Raw genomic sequence first — 27,529 nt, 5'->3', positions numbered from 1 at the left:
TTGAGGCTCTGGGGAAAAAGAAGGAAGAATAATATCTTGGTTTAAATGAAAACCTGTTAACACTTCTGGTAGGGATTCAGGATGAGGACATAAAACCACCTCATCCTTATGCATGATCAAATATGGTTCTTTACAAGACAGAGCCGCTAGTTCCAATACTCTTCTAACAGAAGAAATGGCAACCAGAAAGATTATCCCTCATGTCAAAAGAACCAAGAGAATTTCTCATAAAGGCCAAGGATTTAGAGGTGCTTTGATAGGGGGATTAATCCGTGTTACCCCCCTGAATAAGCTACGCACCAAGATTGGGAAGAAAGAGGCCATTGAAAAAAACACTGACAAGGCCGGGATCTGGCCCCATGATAGAACTCAAGGCCAGCTTCCTTTTCAGATTCCATTTGCAGGAAATCAAGGATCCTGCCTATGACATACTTCCTGAGGTGCCAACCCCTGAATCCACACCAAGAAACATATGCCTTCCAGACCCTATAGTAAATTATTCTGGAAGCAGACTTCCTGGCATTAATCAAATTAGACACTACCGAAGGAGATCACCCATGATCCTTTATAAAGTGGGATTCAACAGTCAAATCTGTTCAATTTTTCGCCCATAAGGTAGAATGGAATAATGGACATTGTGCGAGAAGGTCTGGCTATAATGGCAGAGTCCAAAGGACTCCTACTGCCATCTTTATGATCTCGGTAATCAAGATCTTCTAGGATCCACTGGGGCCACCAGAATGACCTCCTTTTGTTCCTGCTTGATCTTGCGGAGAAGGCACAGTAGCAGCAGAACTGGAGGAAACGCATAGATCAGTAAAGGAAGACTAATGCGTCTGTTCCGCCTGCTAGTGGATCCCTTATTCCCGACACAAAGTTGTCAACTTTGTTTTTGAATCTGGTGCGCAAATAGGTTCATGTCCGGAATACCCCATCTCTGACATACCGCTAGGAAGATGTCGGGGCGAAGAGACCATTCTCCCGGAAACAATTGTTGGCGACTCAAGTAGTCCGTCTGCCAACTCTCTATACCTGGAATGAAAATTGCCGATAGGCAAAGAATGTTGTGTTCTGCCCAAAAAAGCAATTTTGCATTTTTTTCGGCCAATTTGTTGTTGGGCAGATTAAAAAACACAAATTGCTGCAAAAACACATTACATGCTTTTCTGCAGCTTCTCCATTGAAGTATTTTGAACCAAAAAAGCACTGTTTTGCATTAAAGTCCCTGACCCTTTCTAAATACACAGCGTCCGAAAAAAAGCATAGATGTGAATGTGTCCCATAGGAAACCATGTAAATGAGCTGTAGTGCATTTCTGCAAAAAGCACCAAAAAACACCTAGATGTGAACCAGGTTTAAGACGTTTAGTAACATAATGGAGTTACAAAAAAAAAAAAAAATAGCCCTTTATAGTAAAAAAAAAAAAAAAAAATGCAAATAATCACTACTGTAAGGAGTTACTTTTTTTTACTGTAGAACTGTGAAAGTAATATTTACAGTAGCAGCAATGTGCTCTTTTTTTTTTTTAACCCCATCATGTTACTGGCCGATTAATCGATTATGAAAATAGTAATCAATTAATTTCATAATTGATTAGTTGTTTCAACCCTAGAGATATCTGAATGATGCCTGCAGCTACAAGCATCATCCAGATATTTTTTTAGATCTGGCGATTCTGAGCACAATAAGAATGATCATAGCGGCTTGATCATTCTTAGCAGCAATGGTAGGGGACAACCCCACTGACCTCTGGTGCTTCTCTGGGCTCTCTCGCGCAGACCCGGGGAACGAATCAGCCAGCACTGGATGTAAGGCATTGAGATTTCCGAGGGACAGATGGTGCCTGGCAATCTCTATAATTCTATGGAGGCCCAGGCGCGATGTTATGACGCAACAACACGGCCACACAAATAAACAAAGTCAAGATCTCGGCTAGAAAAGCATCAGATCGTCAATGTATTTATTTTTTGATCTGATTCTTTCCAGCCTGGATAGATGTGGGGTCTTATATACCCCACATCTCTCCATAAAGAGGACCTGTCACACACTATTCCTACTACAAGGGATATTTACATTCCTTGTAATAGGAATAAAAGTGATCAAAAAAAATTAAAGGGAAAGTGTAAAAATTAAATAAACAACCATCCTTATAAATGAGGTTTAGGAATACCTCAGGGCTCCTAATTGGAGACTGGCTCCACCCCAGGGAGACAGGAGTTCCCCATGAGTCAGAGGCTGAAGGTGGCAGCCAGAGTGTGTCTGCAAGAGCCAGGTAATGGCCTGAGGACTAAGGTCAGAGTGAAGGTATTGGCTTCAAGTAAACCTATGGTCTGAGGACCAGCATAAATGCAATATGTTTGGTTGGAGACTACTTCTGAGTTATGGAAAACTGAACCCAAGCTACATCCCAGTAATAAACGCAAAAGGCAACAAAGGGGTGCCCCAGGGATTTTATGGGCTAAGGGTATTGGTCAGATATGAGAGTATAGAAAATACAAAATTACACAAATGTATTAACAAAATATAAATGTACATACAATGAATATTAAAACCAAAAAACAATGCTCATGTAATCACAGTATACAACTAAATACTGAATCAGATGGTTGGGGAAAGCAAACAATCATATAGAGATTCAGAGATCCCGACATGTTTCGGGAATAATTCCTTCTTCAATGGCTCACTTAGTGCAGACTATACTGTTTAACAGCAAAAGATAAAAATGTATTAGAGCTGAAGTTCATTATGTATAGATGTATTTCCACATATATAGTACAGGATGATGATCAGAGATATTAAAATTAAAAAGAAAATGTAAAGGGCAGCAATCTAACACACAGTATGGGGGACAAATAAGGGCAGGCACTTGTAGATCTAAAAAATCCAAAAATACAAAATGACCATCATAGACAACGTACATTACACATCAAGTTCCACTAATGATGAGGTCTGCGTCTTAGGTTTAGCCATCACATGGGTTCAGTCACATGAAGCAATACACCATATTGAAAATTGAAGAAAATAAACAATATTGGCAATAGAAAGCAATAGAAGAATAAAGGCTCTCAATCCAAAAAGTGACAATAATTAATACTCTTATCAAAGAGGCAGAATGTGTGGCAATTGTATACAAAACACACAGAAATGCCTTTCTGCTGCCAAAAAATGGGGCATGCGCTTGTCTGACAGGTGTGTCCACGAGGACCCCTAAATATACAAAGGTGTGGAATGCAAGTATAGTATAGTATAGGTGTAAATTAAATTTAATATCTACCAGTCAAAGATTTAGAGCATACAAAGAAATTCTGTATGTTGATTAACTGAACTAATGCGTGAGACACATCCTCTTTTTTTTGTGGGGAGCTTCCGCCCATACCCCCCTTGTGTTGGCGGCCCTCCGACGTCACCACACCGGGTGACGCCGCCGGAGCCTGGGAACTGTCCAGCCAAAGCACCCACAGCTTACTCGAGTGTCACAGCTGATATGGGGCATATCACCTGTACGTGCCCCAGGATCAGCTGACGCTCCCATACCTCCATGATTGGGTTGTTTTCCAATCAGCGGGTGTAAACTCCCATACCCCAGTACATATATATATCCTGTCAGTAACATAACTTGTTGCTACACAGCCAGGATCTCTCTCACTATCCAGAGGATTATAGCTTCACTGTCTGTTAAAATTAAGTTTGGTTTGATTATTCTTTATACTTCTACCAAAAATGAAACCATGTGAGTGTGCTTACTAGCACACTCCTTTTTAAGCTTTACATATAACATTTATTGTCAACTTATAGCCTACCTATAGCTACTATATATACATATATTTGTTTGGTCTTAAACAGCAGAGAGCTCCATATATATCTATTTAATTAAGTTAATCTACATACAACGGTTCTTTTTAAGCTCCAAATCTTTGGTAGATTTTACATTTCATTTACACCTATACTATACTTACATTCCACAGCTTTGTTTGTTTAAAGGTCTCGTTGTGGCGATCCTCGTGGACACACCTGTCAGACAAGCGCATACCCCATTTTTTTGCAGCAGAAAGGCATTTCTGTGTATTTTATATACAACTGGCACAAATTCTGCCTCTTTAAAAAGAATAATAACTACTATCACTTTATGGATTGAGAGCTTTTTTTTTTTGCTCTCTTCAATTTCCAATATGGTGTATTGCTTCATGTGACTGAACCCATGCGATGGCTGAAACCTAAGACACAGACCTCATCATTAGTGGAACCTGATGTGTAACGCACGTTGTCGATGATGGTAATTTTGTAAGTATTTTTTGGATCTACAATTGCCTGCCCTATTTGTCCCCCATGCTGTGCGTTAGATTGCTGCCCTTTACATTTTTGTAATATCTCTGATCATCATCCTGTAATATATATATATATATATATATATATATATATATATATGTATGTATGTATGTATGTGTGTGTGTGTGAATATACATCTATACATAATGAACTTCAGCTCTAATACATTTTTATCTTTTGCAGTTAGACAGTGCAGTCTGCACTAAATGAGCCCTTGAAGAAGGAATTATTTCCAGAACATATCGGGATCTCTGAATCCCTATGATTGTTTGGTCTCCCACCATGAGACCAACCATCTGATATCAGTATTTAGTTGTATACTGTGATTACATGACCATTGTTTTTTGGTTTTAATATCCATTGTATGTACATTTATAGTTTGTTTATTAATACATTTTTGTAATTTTGTATTCACGCTCTCATATGTTTGTTGCTTTTTCCGAGGACCAGCATAAAGAGCAGAGATACTGCTAAAGAGCCAGGTGGGCTAGTATTTTTGGTTGTTAATATCGCTGGAAGAGAAGCCCTGTGAGGGAAACATTATATGTTGGACTTTTGCTTTGTTTTTGCCTTCTTTAAAAACAAAAACAAAAAAACATGGGTTGCCATGCCCTCAGATATAGTTCCTTACTACAGTGAATCACCTTAAGACACATCTACCACTAGAGCTAATGGTCCTCCAGGTTACAGGTTCATTGTTGCCTTACACAACTTGCTTAATATAATTTTACATTTCGACTATCTATTTTCAGCCACAGTGCATGCTTCAGCTGCAAATTATGACTGATTGACTATGGTAGAGCTGAATATTTACAGGAATAATTGCCACAATACTGCAGAAAATAAAGTGAATTGTTACACTGATCATATCAATTTGCAGCTGCCATTCCCAAGCAGGTCTTGAAAATGGGAGATCTTCTATCCTGCCAGAAGCCTACAATATGAGCAATCTGACAGCAGGGGAAACAGGGAGGAGAGAAGCAATATCACAATATATTATTCATTAACATCCCCATTAGGTTGTGCTACTTTAAAACCAGCAAAATACAACCGTTAAGCAAATGTAATGTTGTATTTACAAAACCATGTTAATATTACAATCTCGCACTTCATCAGGCATGCTATACTTGTATATAGTGAAAAAAATATATATACAGTGCTTAGCATAAATGAGTATCCCCCAACAGATTTGTCAGAAAACCTTTACTTTCCTTTCAGAATCAACATCTTCTACGGGATATTATACTACAAAATACTCCCACACATGTGGGCCTTTGATTAAAACCAAAATGTGTTAATTGCACACACAAAAAAGTACTTTTCCTAACAAATTCATTCCATGTTGACCATGTTGCAAAAATGAATACACCCCCAATAAAGTCTAAAACGGTATACACACTTTACAATTCTCTTTACATTTTTTCATTTAGGTTTACCAAAACCATATATGAGCTCAAACCTAAACCCTTTCAAATTATATGCAATCAGGCAGGCCCTTGCATCACATAATTGAAGGTACAGCTAAAGGAAATTGAACAACAAAAGTTGTATAGTCTGTATCCAGCTTTAGGAGCAAAGCTTTATTTTGCACAACAAAATCCTAATTAATAAGAATTCAACTACAGGTTAGCTTAAGTATTCATTAAACAGGCATCCAGCAGACAGTTGATTATAAAAGGGTGTTACTTAACAAAGAAAACCCCTTCCCATTTTATGCTATCAGCAATGCTACCACATGGAAAGAGTAATGTAACATGGCCCAAGAAAGAAAATAATTTCTTTACACAAGAAAGGTGAAGGCTACAAGAAGGTCAGCAAAAATTTACTTATCAGTCAGACTACTGTAGCAAAAGTCCTACAAAAATTTAACAAAGATGGAGCTGCTACCATCTCACAGAGACTTTCAGGCCGTCCATGGAAGTATACACCTCAACAGGGGTGTCTTCTGATAAGGGTTGACGAAAATGGCTAGAAAGCCACACTGGAAGTGATTGTTTTTCATGACACAATACAGTGTGGACTGCACAGGAATAAAATGCATGGGCGTCATCCATGAAGGAAGCCTCTTCTAAAGCCTATGCACAAAAAAGCCCACCTAGAATTTGCCGGGGCCCATGCTGAAGACGACAATTATTGAGACTCTGTACTCTGCTGTGAGCAGAACAAGTTAAATGTTTTTGGAACTGATGGCTTCAAAACCGTATGACGTCATAAAAGTGAGGAATACAAAGAAAAATGGATGGTGCCCACAGTGAAACATGGTGTTAGATGTGTCCTATGGGGCTGCTAGTGTCAGGGAGCTGTATCATGAATTCACAGATGTACTGTTCTATATTAAAAGAGAAAATGCTACCATCACTCCCTTGACCGACGTGCATTTTTCCAACATGACAATGATCTAAAACACATACCAAAGGCCACTGTTGCATTTTTGAAAAAAAGAATAACAGGGTGAAAGTGATTCAGTGGTACTGTATGTCTCCTGATCTGAACCCAATCGAACACCTATGAGGAATTCTGACGAGACAATCACTCTTCATCCAGGCTCTAAAAAAAATACTAGATGTAGTAGTTTTTGTTGTGGGGTGTATTAGATTTTGCATCAACTAATTTGAGTAAAACTGAATATTTTGTAATCTAAGTTCTATTATTAACAGGGCTCAAAATTTCAAATCCTGAGCTACTAGCCAGGCCTTAAGAGACACTCGCCTCCAGTTGCCCCACCCAACTCCTACCCTGCCACGCACCTAAACACGCCCCCATAACTTATCTCATTAAATTGCACTGTTAAATGTTTTATGAAAAATTGAGTTACACAAATAAATATTAACTAAAACTTTAACAATATTAACATAAAGCATATCAGTACTCATCAGTGCAGCCTCATTGGTGCCTATCAGTGGCCATCAGTGCAGCCTATCAATGAATGGGGATTACAGGGAGGAATCGGGAGGAGAGCCAGCCAGATCACACAGAAAGAGGATCTCCCACTATGATACAGCTTGGATCTAAAACACCAGTCGCTATCAGAGTACTGGCTCCTATGATAGACAGCATACCAATTCAATTTCCCACAACTGGACCAGTGTGCTGTCTATCATAGGAGCTGGTCCAGGAGGCAGGACATTGTTTGACAGCGGCAGTCATTTCAGATCCAAGTTGTGTAACAGCGGAAGATCCTCTATGTGATTCGGTCGGCTCTACACCCAACAGTTTCCTGGCTCATAACTTCTGGCAGGAGCGGTACAGCCTTTTTTTTTTTTTACAGGGCATCAGAGCAGGGTGGCAATTGCCACCCAGGCTACTCTGAAGCCCTGTAAAAAAAAAAAGGCTGCGTGGCTTTTGCCAGAAGCCAAACAGGAAACAGTCGGCCCAGTCCACACCTGCTCCACACTCGCCCTCAACAAATGTTCTATAAGACTCGGTTTTGTCAAAATTATGGAAGTGACACCCCTCCATCTGACATCATAGGACATCATAATTTGGCCAAAACAGTAAAAAAAAAAAAGCGAAAAAAAAAAAAAAAAAAAAAGCAGTAATCGATAATAAAGCGTACAGACATAACATGCCCAAATAGGATCAATACTGGAGGACACCTAAATGAATTAGCAAGGTATACCCCCCTGAGCAAAGTCACCAATATGGGTAGCTAATATAACCAAGAAATGGGGCATTTCAACCAGATCCATATTCGAGGCAAGCAAGGCTTGGCGCCACCCTTACTAGGCACCGGGACCGCTCAACCAAATAAACCAAGTCAGGACCAGATCTCAAAAGCTTATTGTCATGACCACACTAATGCCACGTACACACGATCAGACTATCCGTCGGTGTGTGCGCTCCGTCAGATTTTTGTTTCCCAAATGTCCGGCGGAATTAGAAAATAGTTTTGACTCAAAAATTGTCCGCCAGACTACGAGTCCGGCGGACAATCCGGCCGTCTGCATGCTAGTGAAATGAACGGACTTTCCCACACACGGAGAAGACCCCCCAAGACAGAAGAAGACCCCCGGAGCTGTGCAATAAATTATTTTGAAACCTTGTGTTGTGTTTTATTTATATTTTTTTCACCAGGTGAAAGGGTAGGGGTACATTGTACCCCAATACTCATTCACATAGGGTGGGGGGCTGGTATCTGGGGGCCCCCTTATTAAAGGGAGCTCCTGGATTCCGATGAGCCCCCCACCCGAAGACCCGGACAACCAATGGCCAGGGTTGTCGGGAAGAGGCCCTTGTTCTCATCAACATGGGGACAAGGTGCTTTGGGGTGGGGGGGCCGCTTGGCTCCCCTTCCCCAAAACACCCCCTATGTTGAGGGCACACAGCCTTGTACGGCTCAGGAGGGGGGGGGCAATCGCTCATCCCCACCCCCTTTCCTGACCAGCCGCGCTGCGTGCTCGGATAAGGGTCTGATATGGACTTTGGGGGGACCCCCAAGCCGTTTTTTCGGCGTAGGGCTTCTCTAAGTCCATACCAGGTGACGGGGCCAGCAACCTGTCAAACTCGCCCATGGAGGCGGCGACATTGACCTCCTGCGCTAGTCCAGTCTATCTGGTGCCTCGTTCAAAATGTACGGACTTTCCTCCATGTGTGGGCAAGTCCATTCATTTCAAAAGTACGGCGGACTCCAGCCAAAAGTCCGGTTGTGTGTGGGCAGGTCCGCTCTTTCGGAAAGTCCGGCGGTTCGTCCGCCAGGCTAAGTCCGCCGAATAGTCTGATCGTGTGTACGCGGCATAAGAAAAACAGCAGGCTCCAATGGCTTAGGACAGAGACCTCCATCTCAAAGGTCCCTGATGGGTCACTCAACCTGTTGTACCAAAGGTGCCCATTTAAGCAGCACATCAAGGGAAACAGTGATACATGGTTTAGCAGAGACTGAGGTTCAACCAATGGCCTTGACTAGGCCAAGAAATAGGATCCAAGATTAGCACATCAGTTATATTTAGGAAAACATGTAAACACATTGGTGTTGAGACCACCCAGTTGTACTGTGCCCAGAGTGTAAATCCAGTAGGACTCCTAGCACAAAAGTAGGCAATCACGATCACTGCCTCTAGCGGATTGCTTGATGCATTTAGTCACCATACCTTTTAGTTCATGAATTTGATGCCTGGATGTGACCGCTACCCATTTGTTCAAATCTATATGTTCACCCTTCTCAGTTTCTGAGGGTTGTCTTGATGTCAATTCTATGTTACTGGAACGGGCCTGTCTTGCCTATATAGGTCAGCACACATGGGCATTTTAGGATGTAAACACAAAAGTCAGTGTTACACTTTAAACAGTTGGGGGTGCAATACTGATTACCCCTGTGGGGGTGTGCAAATTATTCACTTGTGTCAGGGATTGGCCTTTACAAGATGGTCTCGTAGAGTCTTGTTGTGCTTTTGTGTGGCCAAGGACATTATTCTGAGCCATCAGCTCGCAAAATATTAAGATTGTGCTTAATTGCCAATCCAATCATTTCAGATTTACAATTAAAGGTGTGCATAGGCGTGGCCTGGAACGGCATGGTGTGAGGAGTGCAAATCAGGAGCTCCGCTTGAGAAATATCCGTTACCACATATCCTCTAGCCAAATTTTGACTTTTCTACCAACCGCACACTGCCTGCATCGTCCCACACCTTCTGCCATCATGTTGCATCCGAAAAAGGTGACAGAAACAATTGATAAGCTGGATAAATATCGGCTTAAGGAGAAGGGGACCCTGGGGAAATGGCGCAGACGTGTTGTCCTCCATAGACTCAGCCGCGGAGGATACAGCTCAAGTAATGAAGGCAATTTTGGACTGTAAGAGCACACTAACGTGCAAGATTGAAGAGGTGAAGTTGAATGCATCCCTGATCCTTACAAAAAGGGACTGGGTCACAGAGACAGAGGCCCGCATCAGCCACATAGAAGATGAACTGCCGCCATTACAGGTCGACACGGAAAGCAAGATGACATTTAAAATAGGCTCCAACGCTGCAATCTCATATTTGTGGGGCTGTTTGAAGGGGTGGAAGGATCTGACTGCCCTTCGTTCCTAGAAAATCTGCTCATCTCATCTTTGGAAGGACTGCATTTTTTACATTCTTCGTGGCCGAGTGAGCTCACCACAAATCTAGCTGCCAGACCACCTCCACAAGGCATACCTCCCCACACCTTTATCGATAAGCTCTTGAATTTCAGAGACCGGGAAGCTACCCTCCGCCTCACAAGAGTGAAAGGCAACATCCCCATCAAGAATGATGAGATAAAGGTGTTTCCAGACTTCTCCGCAGAGGTCCAGAAGAAGAGGGCATACTTCAGAGAAGGCAAGCGGGAACTCAGGATCCGACATTCTAATGCTATGCTCTTCCCCGCCAGACACTGCGTCGTGGGAGAAGATGGGGCCCACTTCTTTGACACACCGGAGGCTGTTTTCGCCTGGCTGGAGGACTGAGCGGCACCCAATCTGGCCCTTGCATAAGAACCCAGCATATACCTGGCAACCTTTACCTCAGCCGCACAAAGAGGGAACACATGCCGGACACCTAACATGTTTTGATAGTGTGGATCACCAGAGAAAGTTACTGTGTGCCCAGTCCCTAGCTCAATATTACATAGGTGACCAAAGCCCTATTCTGTGGACAAGACTCTTTATATGTACCACATATCTCCAAACTCTTAGGCCGATTCCTATGCCCACACCTCCACCCCATGCTCAAGCCATTGCTGGTAGGAAAAGACAGAAGCCACAACAGCTAGATCACCTCAATCTGCTACCCACTCTGATGTCTAGGACATGGGTATACATTCCCCTATCCTATTATCTTTCCCCTGCATGCTATCCTGGACGCCCTACACCGGGATCATACCAATCATGCTGCTGTACGATCTTTAACTGATGTTCATCCCCCTAGATAGGCGAGTCCCACCAGACCCTGCTGTTCAAATTTACAACTGCACTGTTTGTAACGTAGCTCAATGGTTGTTTCTCTTGCCTGTCTGGACACTTCCCCTAGACGATGCTCACCCAGCCAGGCCAGTGTATATGTTCAAGTTTGCTTAAAGTTTTGTTACTGGTTAATCGTTCTACAACCCTTAGATGATATGAAGATATGTACAGATAAGAGTACCACATGCGAGCAATTCTCAGGTGCCCACTTTGCTGGCATGCTTTCCATGCCTCCACAAATCTTGCCCCTGCATTCCGTTTACACCAGTCCAGGCTGCACATACAGCACCTCCCACAAATACAGTGCGAGTGTGGACATGCATTGTTGCCTGCAGTTGTGGACTGGGGTAGACATTAATAGCTTGAGCCTCCTACTATGCCTAACAAAGTGTCTTACATGGAACGTTTGCGGCATCAGAGCCAAACCTAAGATAAATGCTGCCCTATCTTACCTTAAGGCCCAAAGAGCAGACGTCACAGTGTTGGCTTAAACCCACCTTGCGGGTTAGCTGCAGCTGCCCCTTAAGAAACCCTGGGTGGGACAGCCGTACCAAACCCCTACACTACAAACTTTAGCGGTATCACAATACTAGTGGCTAAAACCGCCCAATTTTCATTGTTGATGCTGAGATCGGATCTGCAGGGCAGGTATCTATTCATACATGCCATACTGAACGGACTGGAACTTTTATTGTTGGCATGTTACATACCACCCCCATTCCAGTTTAACATCCTGGCAGAGGGATTAGCATTTATGTCACAATTCCCTACTGTTCCAGCAGTATGGCTTGGGGACTTTAATACTGTGATTGACACCAGTTTAGATAGACTTGCCTCAGTGCCTCCAACCAACCCCACGCATTCCCACCCGAGATTCAGGAAACTCCTGAATGAATTTGCTGTGGTCGATACCTGGAGACATAGTCATTCAAATGATAAAACTTTCTCATGCTTCTCAGCAACGCACAATACCATGTCACATATATCAAATTTGAATCCCTCATTCCCTCCTGACACTTCTGAGTGATGCGGGATTTAGCCCGCACATACTATTTAAACATGCACAATATTAGTTAGAACTCAAACTGAACCCTCCCTCTTCATGTGTCTGGAAACGTAACCTTTTTGTTATTAGTTATTCCAGATATGGAAGGAGTCGGGGAACAAGTGGAATTTTTTTTCTGGGTCAATAGCCCCATTCAAAACTTTATGGGACTCATTTAAATTCCATGCTCACATGATAATTTCCCAATGAATTTCTAGATACAGGAAGTCCTCTACCCAGGTAGTCAAACAGGATGAACAAAGAATGGCAGAAGTGGAGAAAGCCTTTTCTAACAACCCCACGCCAGATTCAGCAGACCAGATAAAACTACAAGTCCATACAGTGAACAGCCTCCACTTTGCAAGAACAGAAAGGAAAATATTCTATAGCAAAGTGTATACGAGTATGAGGAGCAAACGGGGCGCCTATTGGCCTACTTGGAACATAAACCACCCACCGTGGTCTCTTTACTAGATGCGGCCGGCCAACATGATGGCCAAGGACTTTGACTCATTCTTTGCATCCCTTTACTCGTCCACCACTAACAGCCCTAAAAAGTGGACCTAGTGGAATTTCTATGCACCACTCCCCTAAGCTAACTTCCTCCCAGGTCAAGATGCTGGAGACTCATCTCCAAAGATGATATTGTGGAAGCAATGTCCCACCTTGCTCCCTCCAAGGCCCCTGGCTCAGACAGTCTCCCCCTTGAATTCTACACAAACTATAGTGAGATCCTAGTCCCCTAACTGCATGAGCTATTTACATATATATTCAAATCTAGCTCCCTACCAAAATCTATACTTATACCCAAACAAGGCAAAGATCCAGAACTCCCCAAATCATACTGCCCAATCTCCCGCCTTCAACTAGACATTAAGATATTGGCCATGTTCTAAATTCATTTGTGTGGGGTAAAACCTTTCACAAACTGTCCTGGCAAGTGCTGAAGAACCCCACTGACTTGAGGGGTACAGTACTACCAGACTTTAACCTATATTATCTGGCAGCACGACTATCTCACTTCTTCTACCTAGACAAGGGAGATGAGGATCAGTATTTGGCCTCTGTATGCTCTCCCTTCATCTAAATCCACAAGCAACCCTTCTCCTTAGAGAGCCTGGTGACCCCTGAACCTTGGGAAGTCGAAAGAGCTTACTATACAATCACTGTAAGGTGTGGGAGGTGGTGAGGCGCAAACTCAGGACTGCCCTCACGCATTAGCAGACACCCCTATGGGACAATCCCTGTTTAGACGAGCTGCTAAAGCTACCTGACCGCAGCCTTTGGTTCACAAGGGGAGTGGTATACCTAACAGACATTTACTATGGAAGTATCCTGAAGTCCTTCCAGAAACGTAAGGAAGACTTTGACTTCAGCTCGATGCATTTTTGCTACTTCCAGCTCCGCCACACCCTCTAGACCCAATTCTGACCCCCCCCCCCCCCCCCAAACCTAGAACAACTAGATATTCTGAGTGTAATATCCGCGGAGTCTCAAAAACAAATTTCTACATTTTACAATTATATCCTATGCCCAACTGCTATGGCTCTCGCCTACCAATTAGAAGGCCTAAGGACTGGGGATGTGGGGGAGATGGAGGAGCACAAATAGGAAGAAAATGCAAAAAGTTGCCCCCCCAAATTGTCAGACTGTCTTACACAGCAATACATTTTACATAGTTCTTACTTGACCCCCCACGCTTAGTCAAATATAGAAAACTATAGTCCACTATGCCCCAGATGTGAAGGTTTCAGTGGTACTTTCTTTCATATTATATGGTCCAGTCTGGCAATACAAGTCTATTGTTCCCAAATAGTGAAATTTATACATGACAAGATGGGATCCCCCCCTACACTATGCCCTTAACAATGTATACTGGGCGTGTTCCCAGACCCAGACAAGTTCCACTACATATTCCTACAGGAAACACTGTTTATAGCTAGAGCTCATAGCACGGAAGTGGCTCAGGGCACTACCACCTACTGTCCAAGAGTGGATAGCCTAAATCAATAGCTTACTACCATACAAAAAAAGAGCTTTATGCTCATAGAGGATTTCCTGCCAAATATGGAAAAATGTGAGATGCCTGGTTGAAAAAGGCCTCCACATGTAACGAGGTGGAAGACGACTCTGAACTAGGAGAATGTAGAATAGCAAATTCTCCTTATAGTACATTGGAGTCAGGACATATGTTAACATTCATTTGTGTCTGCACTATTATTCTTTCTGCTTTCTATTTTATTTCATTTTCTCTTTGTAACTGTACAATGATTGTATCATAACTGCTAATATCTTGTGACCATACACTCTTCTCGAATAAAGAACGTTATTCATGAAAAAAAAAAAAAAAGTGTGCATACATAATTGGCAACGGGTTATGGCTCTATCCAGCACCTTGGCTGGGTATCCCTATTCTAAGAATGTATGATACACTTTCTGAAGTTGTCTGTTCTTGTCATCCGTGTCAGAGCATATGTGCAGGATCTGCATAAACGGTGAAATCGGTAAATCCTTGCGGAGATGAGTAGGATGTACACTCTGGTAGTGGAGTAGTGTGTTCCTGTCAGTAGGTTTGGTGTATAGAGATGTAACAAGGGTACTCCGGGTATTGGTGATTAAGACATTAAGGGAAGTGATGCTGTTCCATGAGATCTCTGGACTGAATACTAGTCTAGGAAACATGTTGTTCAAAAAGTCAACACATAAAATTCCACATCGTGATCGGCCCAAATGAGGAAAATATCACCTATAAATCTCATCCAGCAGATGATATGCTCTGTAAATTGTAAATGTAACACTCCTCAAGGGAAACTAGAAAGAGGAATGCAAACAAGGGGGCAGCGGAGCTGCCCATGGCAGTACCACGGACCCGTGGATACGTTTTCCCCTCAAATTATTATTATTTTTTTTCATCAAGAACAAACTCAAGACAGTTAAGTGGGTTTTCTTTTTCTTTAGTGGGTAGTGCTATATATGCTTCTGTGTCACTATATACATGTCTGACAAGGGGTTCCTGCGTGGCTCAGAAACATTGCACCTTTCTTCTTGTGATGTAATCATTCTTCAATACAAAAGAGTTTCGGACATTGAGGATGCTGGATGCATTGAATGTGCTGGCAAATATGAATGTATTCACAAAACAGTCACAACTGTCACTAAAAAGAAACAGTCACCTCAAAATTATATAGAAAAATAATTAGAAATAGTGTAGAATAATCACAATTTGGTTCTGCAAAAGAAGCGCACAAAAGTCTGAAATGTGACAACTATAAGAAAAGACACATGCAGTACATATAGGTAATAAATATGAAAGTAATAAAAAATATGCGCTTAGTAAAATAAAATTAAATCAGCAGCTGAACACCATAACCAGGATACTGGGCACACCGAAAACAGAAGAAATAAAAGTGCAGTGCTTAGCCTCTAAATATGACTGTGGCTTAATAGAAAAAAATATTATATATAAATAGTGTGAAAAACCTAAATAATGTGAAAAAAATTAGTGAAAAATACTTAAATGTCCAATAAAGTCAAAAGACATTTATCTGTAACTCAAATGTCCAATGGGGTGAAAAACAAACTAAAAAAAACAAATAATCATAAAAAATGATGTGACACAGTATAAAGTCCCATGTGAAATATAAAACAAAAAAGCTATAAGCCTGTAGTGTAATGTATACAATTTGTGATAATACTATCATGTGAAGTTATATTAAAACTAGTAAAGAACAGATTTAATAAATAACCAAGATATAATAGATCTATAAAATATGCTATTTTTTTTTTTTTAATTGTGGAGCAAGGGTTAATACACCAGTTGGACCTGCCGTGAGCACTTGTCAAATCAAAAAGTGCGCTATGAATGAAGCATGGGCAGATTAATGAAGGGTTCACCTCCTCCATCCATAGAGCACTTTCCACTGTGCCAAACTACAGTAAAGCTTCTATAAATGGAGGGGGGGGGGGCAAAAGGCACTGTAGGGATGTCGGAGGGCAGGGAATGTTAACTAGAAAAGCAGCCACTAGTGTTGCTGGTACAATTCTCATTAAATGTATGTATCATGCGGTTTAAAAAAAAAAAGGCATTAAGGTGGTATTGCTGTGAGCAACAGTTGATTGGAAGTGCTGATTTTTGCTCTCTGTTATATGTATTGTGAGGGTTACATCTCATGATAGGATAGTTAATAGCACAATTGTATTTAAGGTTACTTCATGTTCAGAGTGTTAATACATATCCTTCAAGGTCAACAGCATTAAGAAACTTCCCTAAAGTATGTGAAGGTATGACCTCAAAATCAACAAGTTCAGGAATTTCTCTGTTGGGAAAAACCAGCAGGTAATTACTGTTTTTTTTGGAATGCTTTAAAAAAAAAAACACTTGTCAAATGTAACGTTCTTGAGATCAGCATTCACAGCATTACAAATGCCCGCCTGTACTGGCCCCAAGGAATAATGGGAGTTTGTAAGACCAATAACAGTTGTAAAAAAAAAAAACAGAACCAAAACAAACAAAAAATAAAAAAAAACACCAATAGTACATACCAGAAACGCTGTCCTAAAGTTATACAGATCTGTGAAAAATTCCTCCACAGAAACCTTCTTTGCATCAAGTACATAATACTCCATAAGACTTCGATAAAGCTTCTCCATGTTTTCAAACATACGAGACAGTTTCTTATAATGTTCTCTTGCAGTCACTACAAAACTGTAAAGTGTTGTTAAGGTAGATTGAACAGAATAAGATGTAATGGTACAACAGACAAATAATTGGGCCACTTTTCAATTATTTTTTAATATTTTAAAAGTTTAAGCTTCTCATTATCCTATCTCATACATAGCCTTAAAAGCCAACACTAGGACTGCTGTTGTTGGTTGTACAGTCAGGCATGAGTTGGGATATTGGTGATACAATAAGACTGGCGTCACTAGCACCCTAGTCCATTTCCTGTAACAAAGAAGTGATCATGCCCAAGATGAAAATCATCAAGTTCAATTTAAAACAGAGCCATGACAACACAGACATTACAAATGCCTCCTACTTACAGACGGAGATAACAGGAAGCGAGAGGAAATCTACCCCTAGAAAGGGAAACTCACTCCTGTAAGAGTTGTTATGGGAAAAAGGTGTCTCCACTGAAGATGTATCGCCAATCCTTGTTTCCACAACACACATTTTCTAAAATCCAATTGCTATAGGGACAGAAAGTGAGATGAAATCTCTGAACAGGGGTGCACACAGCAAAACAAATTATACAGGGGTTAACCCTTCCCTATGCCATCCAAAAAGTAAAAAAAAAAAAAGCTGGAGCTACACTTCTAAAGTCTACCTGTTCCAGCTTACAAACACATTCAACTTAAGAACAAACCCCCACAGTTCCTATCTTGTTTGTAACCTGGGGACTGCCTGTACATGAATTTAGTAATGCCCACACCTGACACCCAAGCATCCTCTAGAAGTATCACTCTCTTTCAGTTGTGATTTCCAATCATCTGTTCAGTTCTGCATGATGTAAAATATATCAAGACAACCTGACACCATCACGTATCATTGTTATTAAACATTAGTTGTAAGACGTCAATGTGTAATGGGAAAGAACTAGTAGAATATGAAAAATTGATAGATAGTTTTGGGGTGTAATTAGTGATAATGCAAACTTCCATCACATATTACAAATATGGAAAAAAACCTTGCTTCATAATCTGGACATGTGGATACCTTGGGCAGCAGAGTTAAGCCTCATATGGGGCTATTACTAGTTGCAGAGGTAATTTAAACAAATATTTATTTACTATATGCATATGGATGAAACACATGTTACTAAAGTGTTATATTATGCTTGAACCTAATCTGTAATTATGATTTTACCAGTGAAGCTAACTATCTTCCTGTTACCTTAGAACGTGATAGCAACTAATATCATCCATGATGCTTATATTTTTTCTTGTAAGCTCCTTCTTAGTTTAGATATTCACAAATATGTTTAAAGCATCTTTTGCAATATGGGGATCATGTACCAAAACTGGAGTGTGCAAAATCTGATGCAGCTGTGCATGGTAGCCAATAAGCGTCTAACTTGATCTTTTTGAATTAAAGTAGAAGTCCATCCTAAAACTACAATCCCTGTATCTACAGATATCAGCAATCTAACACTAATCTATCTAACCCTGTGAAGAAAAAAAAATCAGTATACATACATTTTCTGCAGGTGATCCCAGAGTGAGCTGTCAGCCATGACTTTGCTGTATAGGTGAGTGCAGAGGACACGTCCGACAACGGAAGATCCATAGTAATGCTATAGGTGATGTCACTCCCCATTCATGTCACAGCTGGTGTCGGCTGTGTCCTCTGCAGAGCTTCCACTGCTGAAGATCGGGTTGGATAAGCTTTAAAAAAGGTATGTATACTATTTTTTTTTCCTTTACAGGGCTAGATAGGATAGTGTTAGAATGTGCATGTCTGTAGATGCAAGGATTTTAGTTTTAGGGTGGACTTGCACTTTAAGCTTTGACAAAAAAATACAAACCTGGAAGCTGACTGGTTTCTATGAAGAGCTGAACCAGATTTTGCACTCTCCAGCTTTAGTAAATCAACCCTCATATATGTCTCTCCTTTTACAATGTTATGGTTTCCAGGCCCTCTATCACAATACTAGAACCCTTATTAGATTACCTGGTATTAACTCAAGGTTTTTCGCGCTTGGTAGGGACACAAAGAAGGGATGTACTTTATCAACCTTGCTTTTTGCTTTGGCAATAGAACCTTTGGCCACTGCTATTTTATACCACCCAGATAGTTTTTGTTATGACAAGAGTCCCTCCATATTTAAACTATGCATGTATGTGGATGGCATGCTATAACATTGCTACGCTGACAAGCCTCTCAGTTAATTCCCCTTTATATGGTCTTCCAATAAGATTTCTTATTTGGTCATTACCTTTCGCATTACCTTTGCCTCATTATCAAAGAGAAAAAAGGGTGCCGCTCACCAACCTAGCGCATTAGTGTGAGCGTGACAAAACATGTTAGGGGCATGAGGCTGAAGCTACACTGGCTAAGGCCACATTTATCTACATATAGATAAGGATTGAGAAAACACAAAAAAAAAAAAAAAACAGGTGGACTTTGTAAGCACATAATGAGAGGAAACCTGATCAAAACGTTATATACTTTATTCCAAAAAAGTAAAAAAAAACATAGAAACATAACCCTGTATGGACACGGTTACCAATTACCCAATAATGCAAATATAGAGGTTGGATCTTAAGTATAAGAGTTGATACTCATAGGTATGTAAATATTGAATAGAAAAGATTAGATCTATTATCGCCTCCAGACTTGCTAGTTGAATCATTTCGCTAATTAGCTTCCTCAGGACAATACTGGGTAGGTGCTGGTGGACCTGTATCCAGGTGTATAAGGACACCCCACAAGACCAGACAGACAATCAAAACAAGCCTGAAATCTGGTATGTATGTATATCAGATCGATTCGTGTACATGCATATAATGTTAACTGTTGCGTACAAGCTGGTAAATAAAAAGCTGTATACCGCTATGAAGAAGAGCACTGTCACACGTATACCTGATATATGTTATGCATATGGCCAACAGCTAATCATGCAACGGTCCTCACAGTGAACTCAGCTCCCTTCACTGCAACTGGTGGGAAGATCTCTGTCTCAGCTTAGAACGGCACTGCAAGTTTCATTTGGATACCTTTCAATTTTTATAAATAAAAATAAATGTGGTGCTAGCTCAAACAAATGAAAGTGCAATAATCAACCAATCAATAAATAACACACATAATATATATATATATATATATATATATATATATATATATATATATATATATATATATATATATATATATATAAAAGCTTAATTAAATTCAATCAAGTCCATAGCTGGAATCCAATCCAACAGTGAAATATCAGTCCATAAAATGTATTAAAAAGTGCAACAAAGTGCATGTGCAAAAAAGTAATATTCCTCAAATAGCATGTGCAAAAAAAATAAAAAATGATTCCTCAAATGTAAAGTTCAAAAAAGTGCATGCGCAAACAACAAACTTCAATATTGATAGTAGAAGTGAAACAATCAAGTGCAGGGAAAACATCATTTCTTATATAGTGTAGTTCCATTTTTATAGTGTAGTGTAGTTCTACTTGCTTCCACCAGTAGATAAACAATAATCACCCACTGTGTTAAGTATGTCCTTACTCTCCTCCATTCAAGAGTCATTTAATATAAAGGGAATCTCTATATGGCAGTAATTCCATATAAAGTAAATACAATACATTTTATTTAAAGCAGCAACTTGCATATCATATCAGAAAATTCAGCATCGATAATTCAAGGACTTCCGGTCGCGGAAGCTATCAGAAGTGAAGTCACCCGGCTCCTCCCGACACGTTGCATCATTGATCACATGACTTTCTCAAGGGCCACTACTGTCCCCAATTACTGCCTTACACTTTTGCCAGATTTGGTGCTCCAAGGAGAAGAGAGGAGTGGAGATTGCCATTAAGAATATATATATTATCAGAAGCGCTGTTAGACCCGTTGGGGTCTTTACCTAAGGTGAGAGGCTGGGGCACACTCCTGGTGGATTGTGGAAGCAAGTGTGACTACACTATATAAGAACTGATGTTTTTCCTGCCACTTGATTGCTTCACTTCTACTATCAATATTGGAATTTATTGTTTGCACATGCACTTTTTTAATTTATATTTGAAGAATATTACTTTTTTTTACACATGCACTCTGTTGCACTTTTTAATATACTTTTTGGACTGTTTCACAGATTGGATTCCAGCTATGGATTTGACTGAATTTAATTAAGTTGTTTTATATATAAATTATTTGTTTGAGATAGCTCCTCCACATTTATTTTTATTCATTCTGTGTTGTGGGGATACTTTATGTTGACTGCTACTCCCTGAATATTGTTATTCACTTTGGTTTGTACATTAGTTATTCACTTTTACCTTTCAGTCATTGTTTATCCCTTCTAGATTGTAAGCTCTAACGAGCAGGGCCCTTTGATTCTCCTATAATGAATTGTATTGAAACTGTACTGTCTGCCCTCATGTTGTAATGTGCACAAACTCTTTGCACTATATAAATCCTGTATAATAATAAAAATGGTTTGCCAGTAACTACCCCCCCCCCCCCAGTTTGTAGTTTGTAGAATTAACCAGTTGCTCAAAACTTGGTCCTTTCTACCTGTTCTTTTGAGGTAGGGCCACAGCTATTAAAATGGTCATCCTTCCAAAATTACTTTATCTTTTTAGGTCCCTCCCATTATCTATTCCTAAATCATATTTAACTAAACTCAAAATTGATGTTAATACATTTGTCTGGCAAGGGAAACCCCAAAGATTCTCTATGTTGATTTTATAATGGTCCTATCTACAGGGAGGCCTAAAGCCCCGTACACACGAGAGGACTTATGTCCGACAGACTTCCGAAGGAGTTCTGCCGGAGTTCCGACAGAGTTCTGACGGACTTTTCGAATGAGCGGACTTGGCCACACACAATCACACCAAACTCCGACGGATTTGAACGTGATGACGTACGACTGGACTCGAATAAGGAAGTTCATAGCCAGTAGCCAATAGCTGCCCTAGCGTCGGTTTTAGTCCGTCGGAATAGCATACACACGAGCAAATTTTTCGAAGGGACCGGGACCGGCGGAGTTCCGTCTGAAAAATTTTAAGCATGTTCCATATTCTAAAGTCCGTCAGACTTTGGCGAATCAAAAGTCTGTTGCAGCCCACACACGATCGAATAGTCTGACGGAATCAGTCCGTTGGACTTTGGATGTTGAAAAGTCTGCTCATGACAGCGTACAGCGGCATAAGACTTCCCCAGATTCGGTTAGATTATCTAGCACGTGGACTAGCTCAATTGGCCGGATAGAAAATTAAGAATTCCAAAGCTCCCTGGATTTGAATACCCTTTCTACCTGAATTACTATGGTCTTCCTAATATCACTAAATATATTTCTATCTGTAATACTTTGGTAGTTCAATCTCTGAAACTTTGGACCTATATAAAAGTAAATTGTTTTTGCTATCTAAGATCTCTCCCTGGACCTCTTTTTAGATGAACCAGATTTATACATGTTTTTTGTCACTCTAATAGTTTTCAATGGTGAAGAAATCATGATATGTTAAATTTATCTGATTTTCAGGAAGGGTGAGCATATACTTATTATTCCCAGCTTCAAGCCCAGAAGGCAGTCACTCCCTAAGAATTTTACTATTTACATTAAATTGCATTATAACTGTACTTCCTGCCCTCATTTCGTAAAGCACTACACAAACTGTTAGCACTATATAAATCCTATATAATAATTAACAAATTTGTCACTTTTTTGTACTTATTGTGCCCTTCATCCACCAGCCTCCCACACATCTTTTGAATTTATCTGCCATAACACCCCCGGGCAGGAAGGGGCTTATTTCTATGTTATATTGCAGTATCATCTATGCAGATGACCCTAAGAAACTGTCATATATGTCCTGCTGGGAGGTTCAACTGGAGGGTGCAGTACATGGAACAAGTGTAGGGGGGCACGTATAATTGCACTAAATCCCTTACTATTGACAAAACAGCATTATAACTTTTCACACAATAATATTATACCCCATCACATTTGCACAGCATTTATCTGCAGGTTTCTCCCTTTTGTTTCCATGGCTGCTCCCTTGGAGGCTCATTTCTTCATGTATTTTGTGTGTGAAATTAACTCCTACATGGAGAGAGGTGTTTTCGTTGGTGAACAGTATGGACAAACTGATGCCGATACCAAGCATGAGTATTGGTACTCACACAAGTGCTCCCGATACCCATACTTTTGGTGCAATTTGTGTCAGTACAAATTAAATGGGTGCAAATCACACTGCAAAGAAATGCATGCAATTTGAACAGGAACGCAGTGCAATTCTTGTCTAAAACACATGTGATTTCCCCCAGCACTCCTGTGTGTGTGTGTGTGTATGTGTATAGAAAGAGAAAAAAAGCACCATCTGGTAGGCAGTTTAAATAATGTTAGAACCCATAGTGAATATCTAGCCACATGTTAAATAATTTACATAGGTGTCGGGTCAGTGGATAGCGAGTCAGGGCTGCTGAAGGTGCTGACATGGCTGTAGGAGATGTAGAGGCGATCCGCCCCCAAGCAGTCATCACTTCCACCCTATACCCATGGGGTCATGAAACTTCTCCAGCAGTCCTGATTTGCTATAAATCGGTGGACCGGGACATCTATGCAGATTATTTTGCATGTGGCATTAGATGTCAGGGTATAGCAAAATGATATGCAGCTCCAGAGGACAGATCAGTCAATTTTTAGGTCAAGATTTGCCTCCCTGATAAGTGGGTCTTTAAAAAAGACTGCATCCTCCATCAGCAGGGCTACAAGGCAAGCTAGTCTCATTATAAAAGCTTCAACGAAGGGAGAATTATTTCGACTGGTGAAGGGTAAAGCCTAATATTTGGGCAAGGCTTCTTTTTTATTATAAAGTTTTAGTTTACTGAAAGAATGCTGCGCTAATTCAACCTGTGCATAAAAAAAAGAAAGTTCCTAGAAGTCAAGTGACCAGTGATGCAACGCGTCGGGCAGAGCAGGTGACCTCACTTTTGGTACCTTGGTAAACCCGGAAGAAGTGATGAGGAGGAGAACTCTTGGTGTCTCATTAATTCAGGTAGATCACAAGATGACAGCTATGTGGGTGGGCGTTTTATGTTTAGACCCCTGAGGGGTCTTTTTCTAAGGTGAGAGGCAATTCACCTAGAGGTAACGGGTAGTAGATTTTGTATCACTGATCATTTTATTGCTAGGTGATTCCAGATTCCAGATTCATTATTACTTTGTAGGACACATTTTGTATCACTGATCATTTTATTGCTAGGTGATTCCAGATTCCAGATTCATTATTACTTTGTAGGACACTATCATATGAACAGTTTATCAATTTGTTTTAATTTCACCATTGTGTGTCATTTATTAATCTATATGCAGCCAAAGTATCAGCAGCAGTTCGCATTTTACATTACCTGATTACAAGTTTTATTTTATTTTATGCACAAATTAAATACGTGCACCATTCTTTGAGTGTTTTATACTTAGTATTGGTGTGCAGCTGTTCTAGTTTCACATTTCAATTATTACTTGCTTAGCAGCGCTCAAGTATTTTACATTTTTAACACTTTTTTATTTATTTCCACTCTTCTGTGATTAACTACTTTATATCATCGATGGAAGGAAAGGAGACAGTTTTTTTTTTTTTTTTGTTTAAATTGGAGGAAAACATCTTCAGACTTTCAAATGTTCTTTAAATGCATCCTCTCACTTTTTTTAGCCTTTTTTCTGGCTCTGAAAGGATCCACCCAGCAAAAATTGAATCCTGTGGGGCAACAATCCACTGCTTCCTCCGAATAGTCACTGAAATCAGCCCCTAGGGCCTCCTCCTCCAGTTGAGGAGAGGTACCAAGAACCAAGCTGTATCATAACTCTCTAAGAGTTGTATGATGGAGTCCTGAACTAAATATTTAATAATTGACACTATATTCATCATTTAATTTTTTATTTTTTTGCCTACTAGATGGTGTTTTTCCTTTCTATACACAGGAGCAGTGGGAGAAATCTCATCACATTCCTGTTCAAATTGCTTCCTTGCAGTGCGTTTTGCTCCAATTGTTTTTGTATCGCAAAATGAACCGCAAAGTATCGGTGAATAAGTGACTGTCCCCGCGAGCTCGTGCAGCAAACACATATTGAAGTCGCGCCCTCATATGCAAATGGTGTTCAAATCACACATGTGTGGCATCACTGTGATCGTCAGAGTGAGAGCAATAAATCTAGCACTAGACTTCCTCTTTAACTCTAACCTGGTAACAGTAAAAAAAAAAATTCAAGTGTCCCCTATGGAGATTTTTAGGTACCGTAGTTTGTCGCCATTCCACGAGTGCGTGCAATTATAAAGCGATACATGTTTGGTATCTATTACTTGGGGTAACATCATCTTTCACGTTATACAAAAAAATTGGGGTAACTTTACTGTTTTGTTTTTTTAATTAATGAAAGTATCCCTTTTCCCAAAAAGTTGCATTTAAAACACCGCTGCACAAATATCGTGTGACATAATATATTGCAACAATCACCATTTTATTCTCTAGATTCTCTGCTAAAAAATATATACATACAATGTTTGGGTAATTTTCTAGCAAAAAAACATGGAAAAAGTACCAAAATGTCAGAATTAGGCTTAGTCATGAAAGGGATATATATATATATCTATATAGATATACATATATATATATATATATATATATATATATATATATATATATATATATATATATATATATATATATATATATAGATAGATATATATAGATAGATATAGATATATAGTTTTAAGGATTTTTCTAAAGCTATAATTATTTAAAAAGTCAGCAATAAACAGAAAAGGCCAAAAAGGAAAATAAAATGCTTTCAAATAATGCCAGCTCCTATCTCTCCACAGTGACTCACCTGTTGATAATATCCTGCTCGTCAGTCCTGCTTAATTAAGCTGTCCATCGCAGATGACCTCTGCCTTCACCCTGGGTCACATCTCTAGTGACACTCTCCTGTGTTCCCGTTAAAAACTTGCTTGGTTGACATCCCTTCTAGCTGAAGATCCTGCTTGTTATTCTATATGCTCCTCTCTGGCTCCCTGACGTTTGACTAAGTTTACTCTGTTTACCTTTTTTTATTATTATTAAACAAGTGAGATTTAACTGTACTTCTGTCAAAGTCTGATTCATGGTTTCTGACAGTAGGCAAAGGCCATGAAATCAGAAGATGCAGTCAATCCACTTGTTGGAAATATTTTTTTCCAGATTGGATAAACTGGATCACTGCATAGATCAGTTTGGCATGGCAAAACGCTCCTGAGTCGTACGGCTCACCTGGAATCTCCCACTGTGGCTGCTCCGGTACAACCTGTGTTGCAGGCTGTCCCTGCTGCTGCTCCATTGTCTGTGCAGGCACCCACCTAGTGTATTAACCTCTATAAGAGGTAGGTCTGGTCCGCTCCGTTTCCTTAACAATTTGGGGGCGATCCAGTACAATGCAGAGGGATTCTGAACTAGGTTGAGATATACTTTGAGATGCTGCCCCAGGCATTTCCCACAGACAGAAGCAAACTAGGTTTTGTGTTATCTTTGCTTTCTGAGAGAGCCTTGGCCTCGGCAAACCGTCCATAGGAGAAGTAAAAACCTGTTGTCTTGAGTTACCCTGAGTTTGTGGCTTCATTTAAAAGGGTATTTGCATTCCCGCACACTCTGTTTCTGCTACCAAGTGCCTCATGTCTATCAGAGTGCGAGAACTGTTGCGGATTACGCCATTGAATTCTGTACTCTGGCAGCAGAGGTTGCTTTAAACAATGAGGTCCTAGTGGCTGCTTTTTCTCATGGTCTCTTGGATACCATCAAGGATAAGAAAGCAAGCCCAATATATACCCACTGAGCTGGAGAAGTTGATCACATTTGCCATCCTTATTGGCTCCAGACTCAGAAATAGACTCTCTTTTAAGGAGCGCTGCAGAAGCCTCTTGTATATTTGTCTCCAAGCTTTGCAGTTCCATCCTTGTCTCCCTCACCTCCCATGCCTTCTGGCCCGAGTTGGTCTGTGAAGATGAACCCTTGCACTTGGGCTTCACGCATCTCTCTGCGGATGAGAGAAGCCTTAGGAGGTGGGAGAGATTGTGCCTTTATTGCGGCCAAGCCAAGTCACTTTTTGAAGTCTTGTCCTACTCGTCCAGGGAACGCCCGAACCTTGAGGTCCTGTCACGGACAGACCTTGGGTAGCGTTGTTTCGTCCCCAGTTAACCAGAAGGATAAGTCCCTGGTTTTGGTTACCCTTTCTTGGGCTGAGTCATGCATCGAGATACAGGTTCTAATCAACTCTGGGGCTGAATGACTGTTCATTGATGCTGCCTTTGTATCAAAACACTAGATTCCGCTGCAGCTGCCTGACACTCCACTTGCCATTGAAGCTCTTGATGGGAGACCTCTACAGCCTGCCCATATGACTCACTGTTCCGTTGTCCATGGCCATAGGGGCTCTTCACCAACAATCCAATTCCAAGTTATCTCCTCACCTAAGTTTCTGTAGGTTATTGGTTATCCTTGGTTTCAGAGGCACAGCCCCTCTTTTGATTGGCTCCCTGCTGATGCTCTCT

At 40.6% G+C, this 27,529-nt stretch overlaps 1 protein-coding gene across 1 annotated transcript in view; it reads right to left on the bottom strand.

Moving 5' to 3' along the window:
• DIAPH3 (diaphanous related formin 3) overlaps positions 1-27,529 on the bottom strand; it is a 1,016,686-nt gene that overhangs the window by 315,298 nt on the left and 673,859 nt on the right. The window contains exon 24 of the mRNA XM_077483144.1: positions 16,833-16,997. Within this exon, the coding sequence (XP_077339270.1) occupies positions 16,833-16,997 (165 nt within the window). The remainder of the gene's footprint in view (positions 1-16,832; positions 16,998-27,529) is intronic.

Source organism: Lithobates pipiens, unplaced genomic scaffold, assembly GCF_037356315.1.
Source record: "Lithobates pipiens isolate NorthernLeopardFrog02 unplaced genomic scaffold, aLitPip1_a1.2 Scaffold_16, whole genome shotgun sequence".
Classification (NCBI taxonomy): domain Eukaryota; kingdom Metazoa; phylum Chordata; class Amphibia; order Anura; family Ranidae; genus Lithobates; species Lithobates pipiens.
This window is presented reverse-complemented; position numbering and strand designations above follow the sequence as displayed.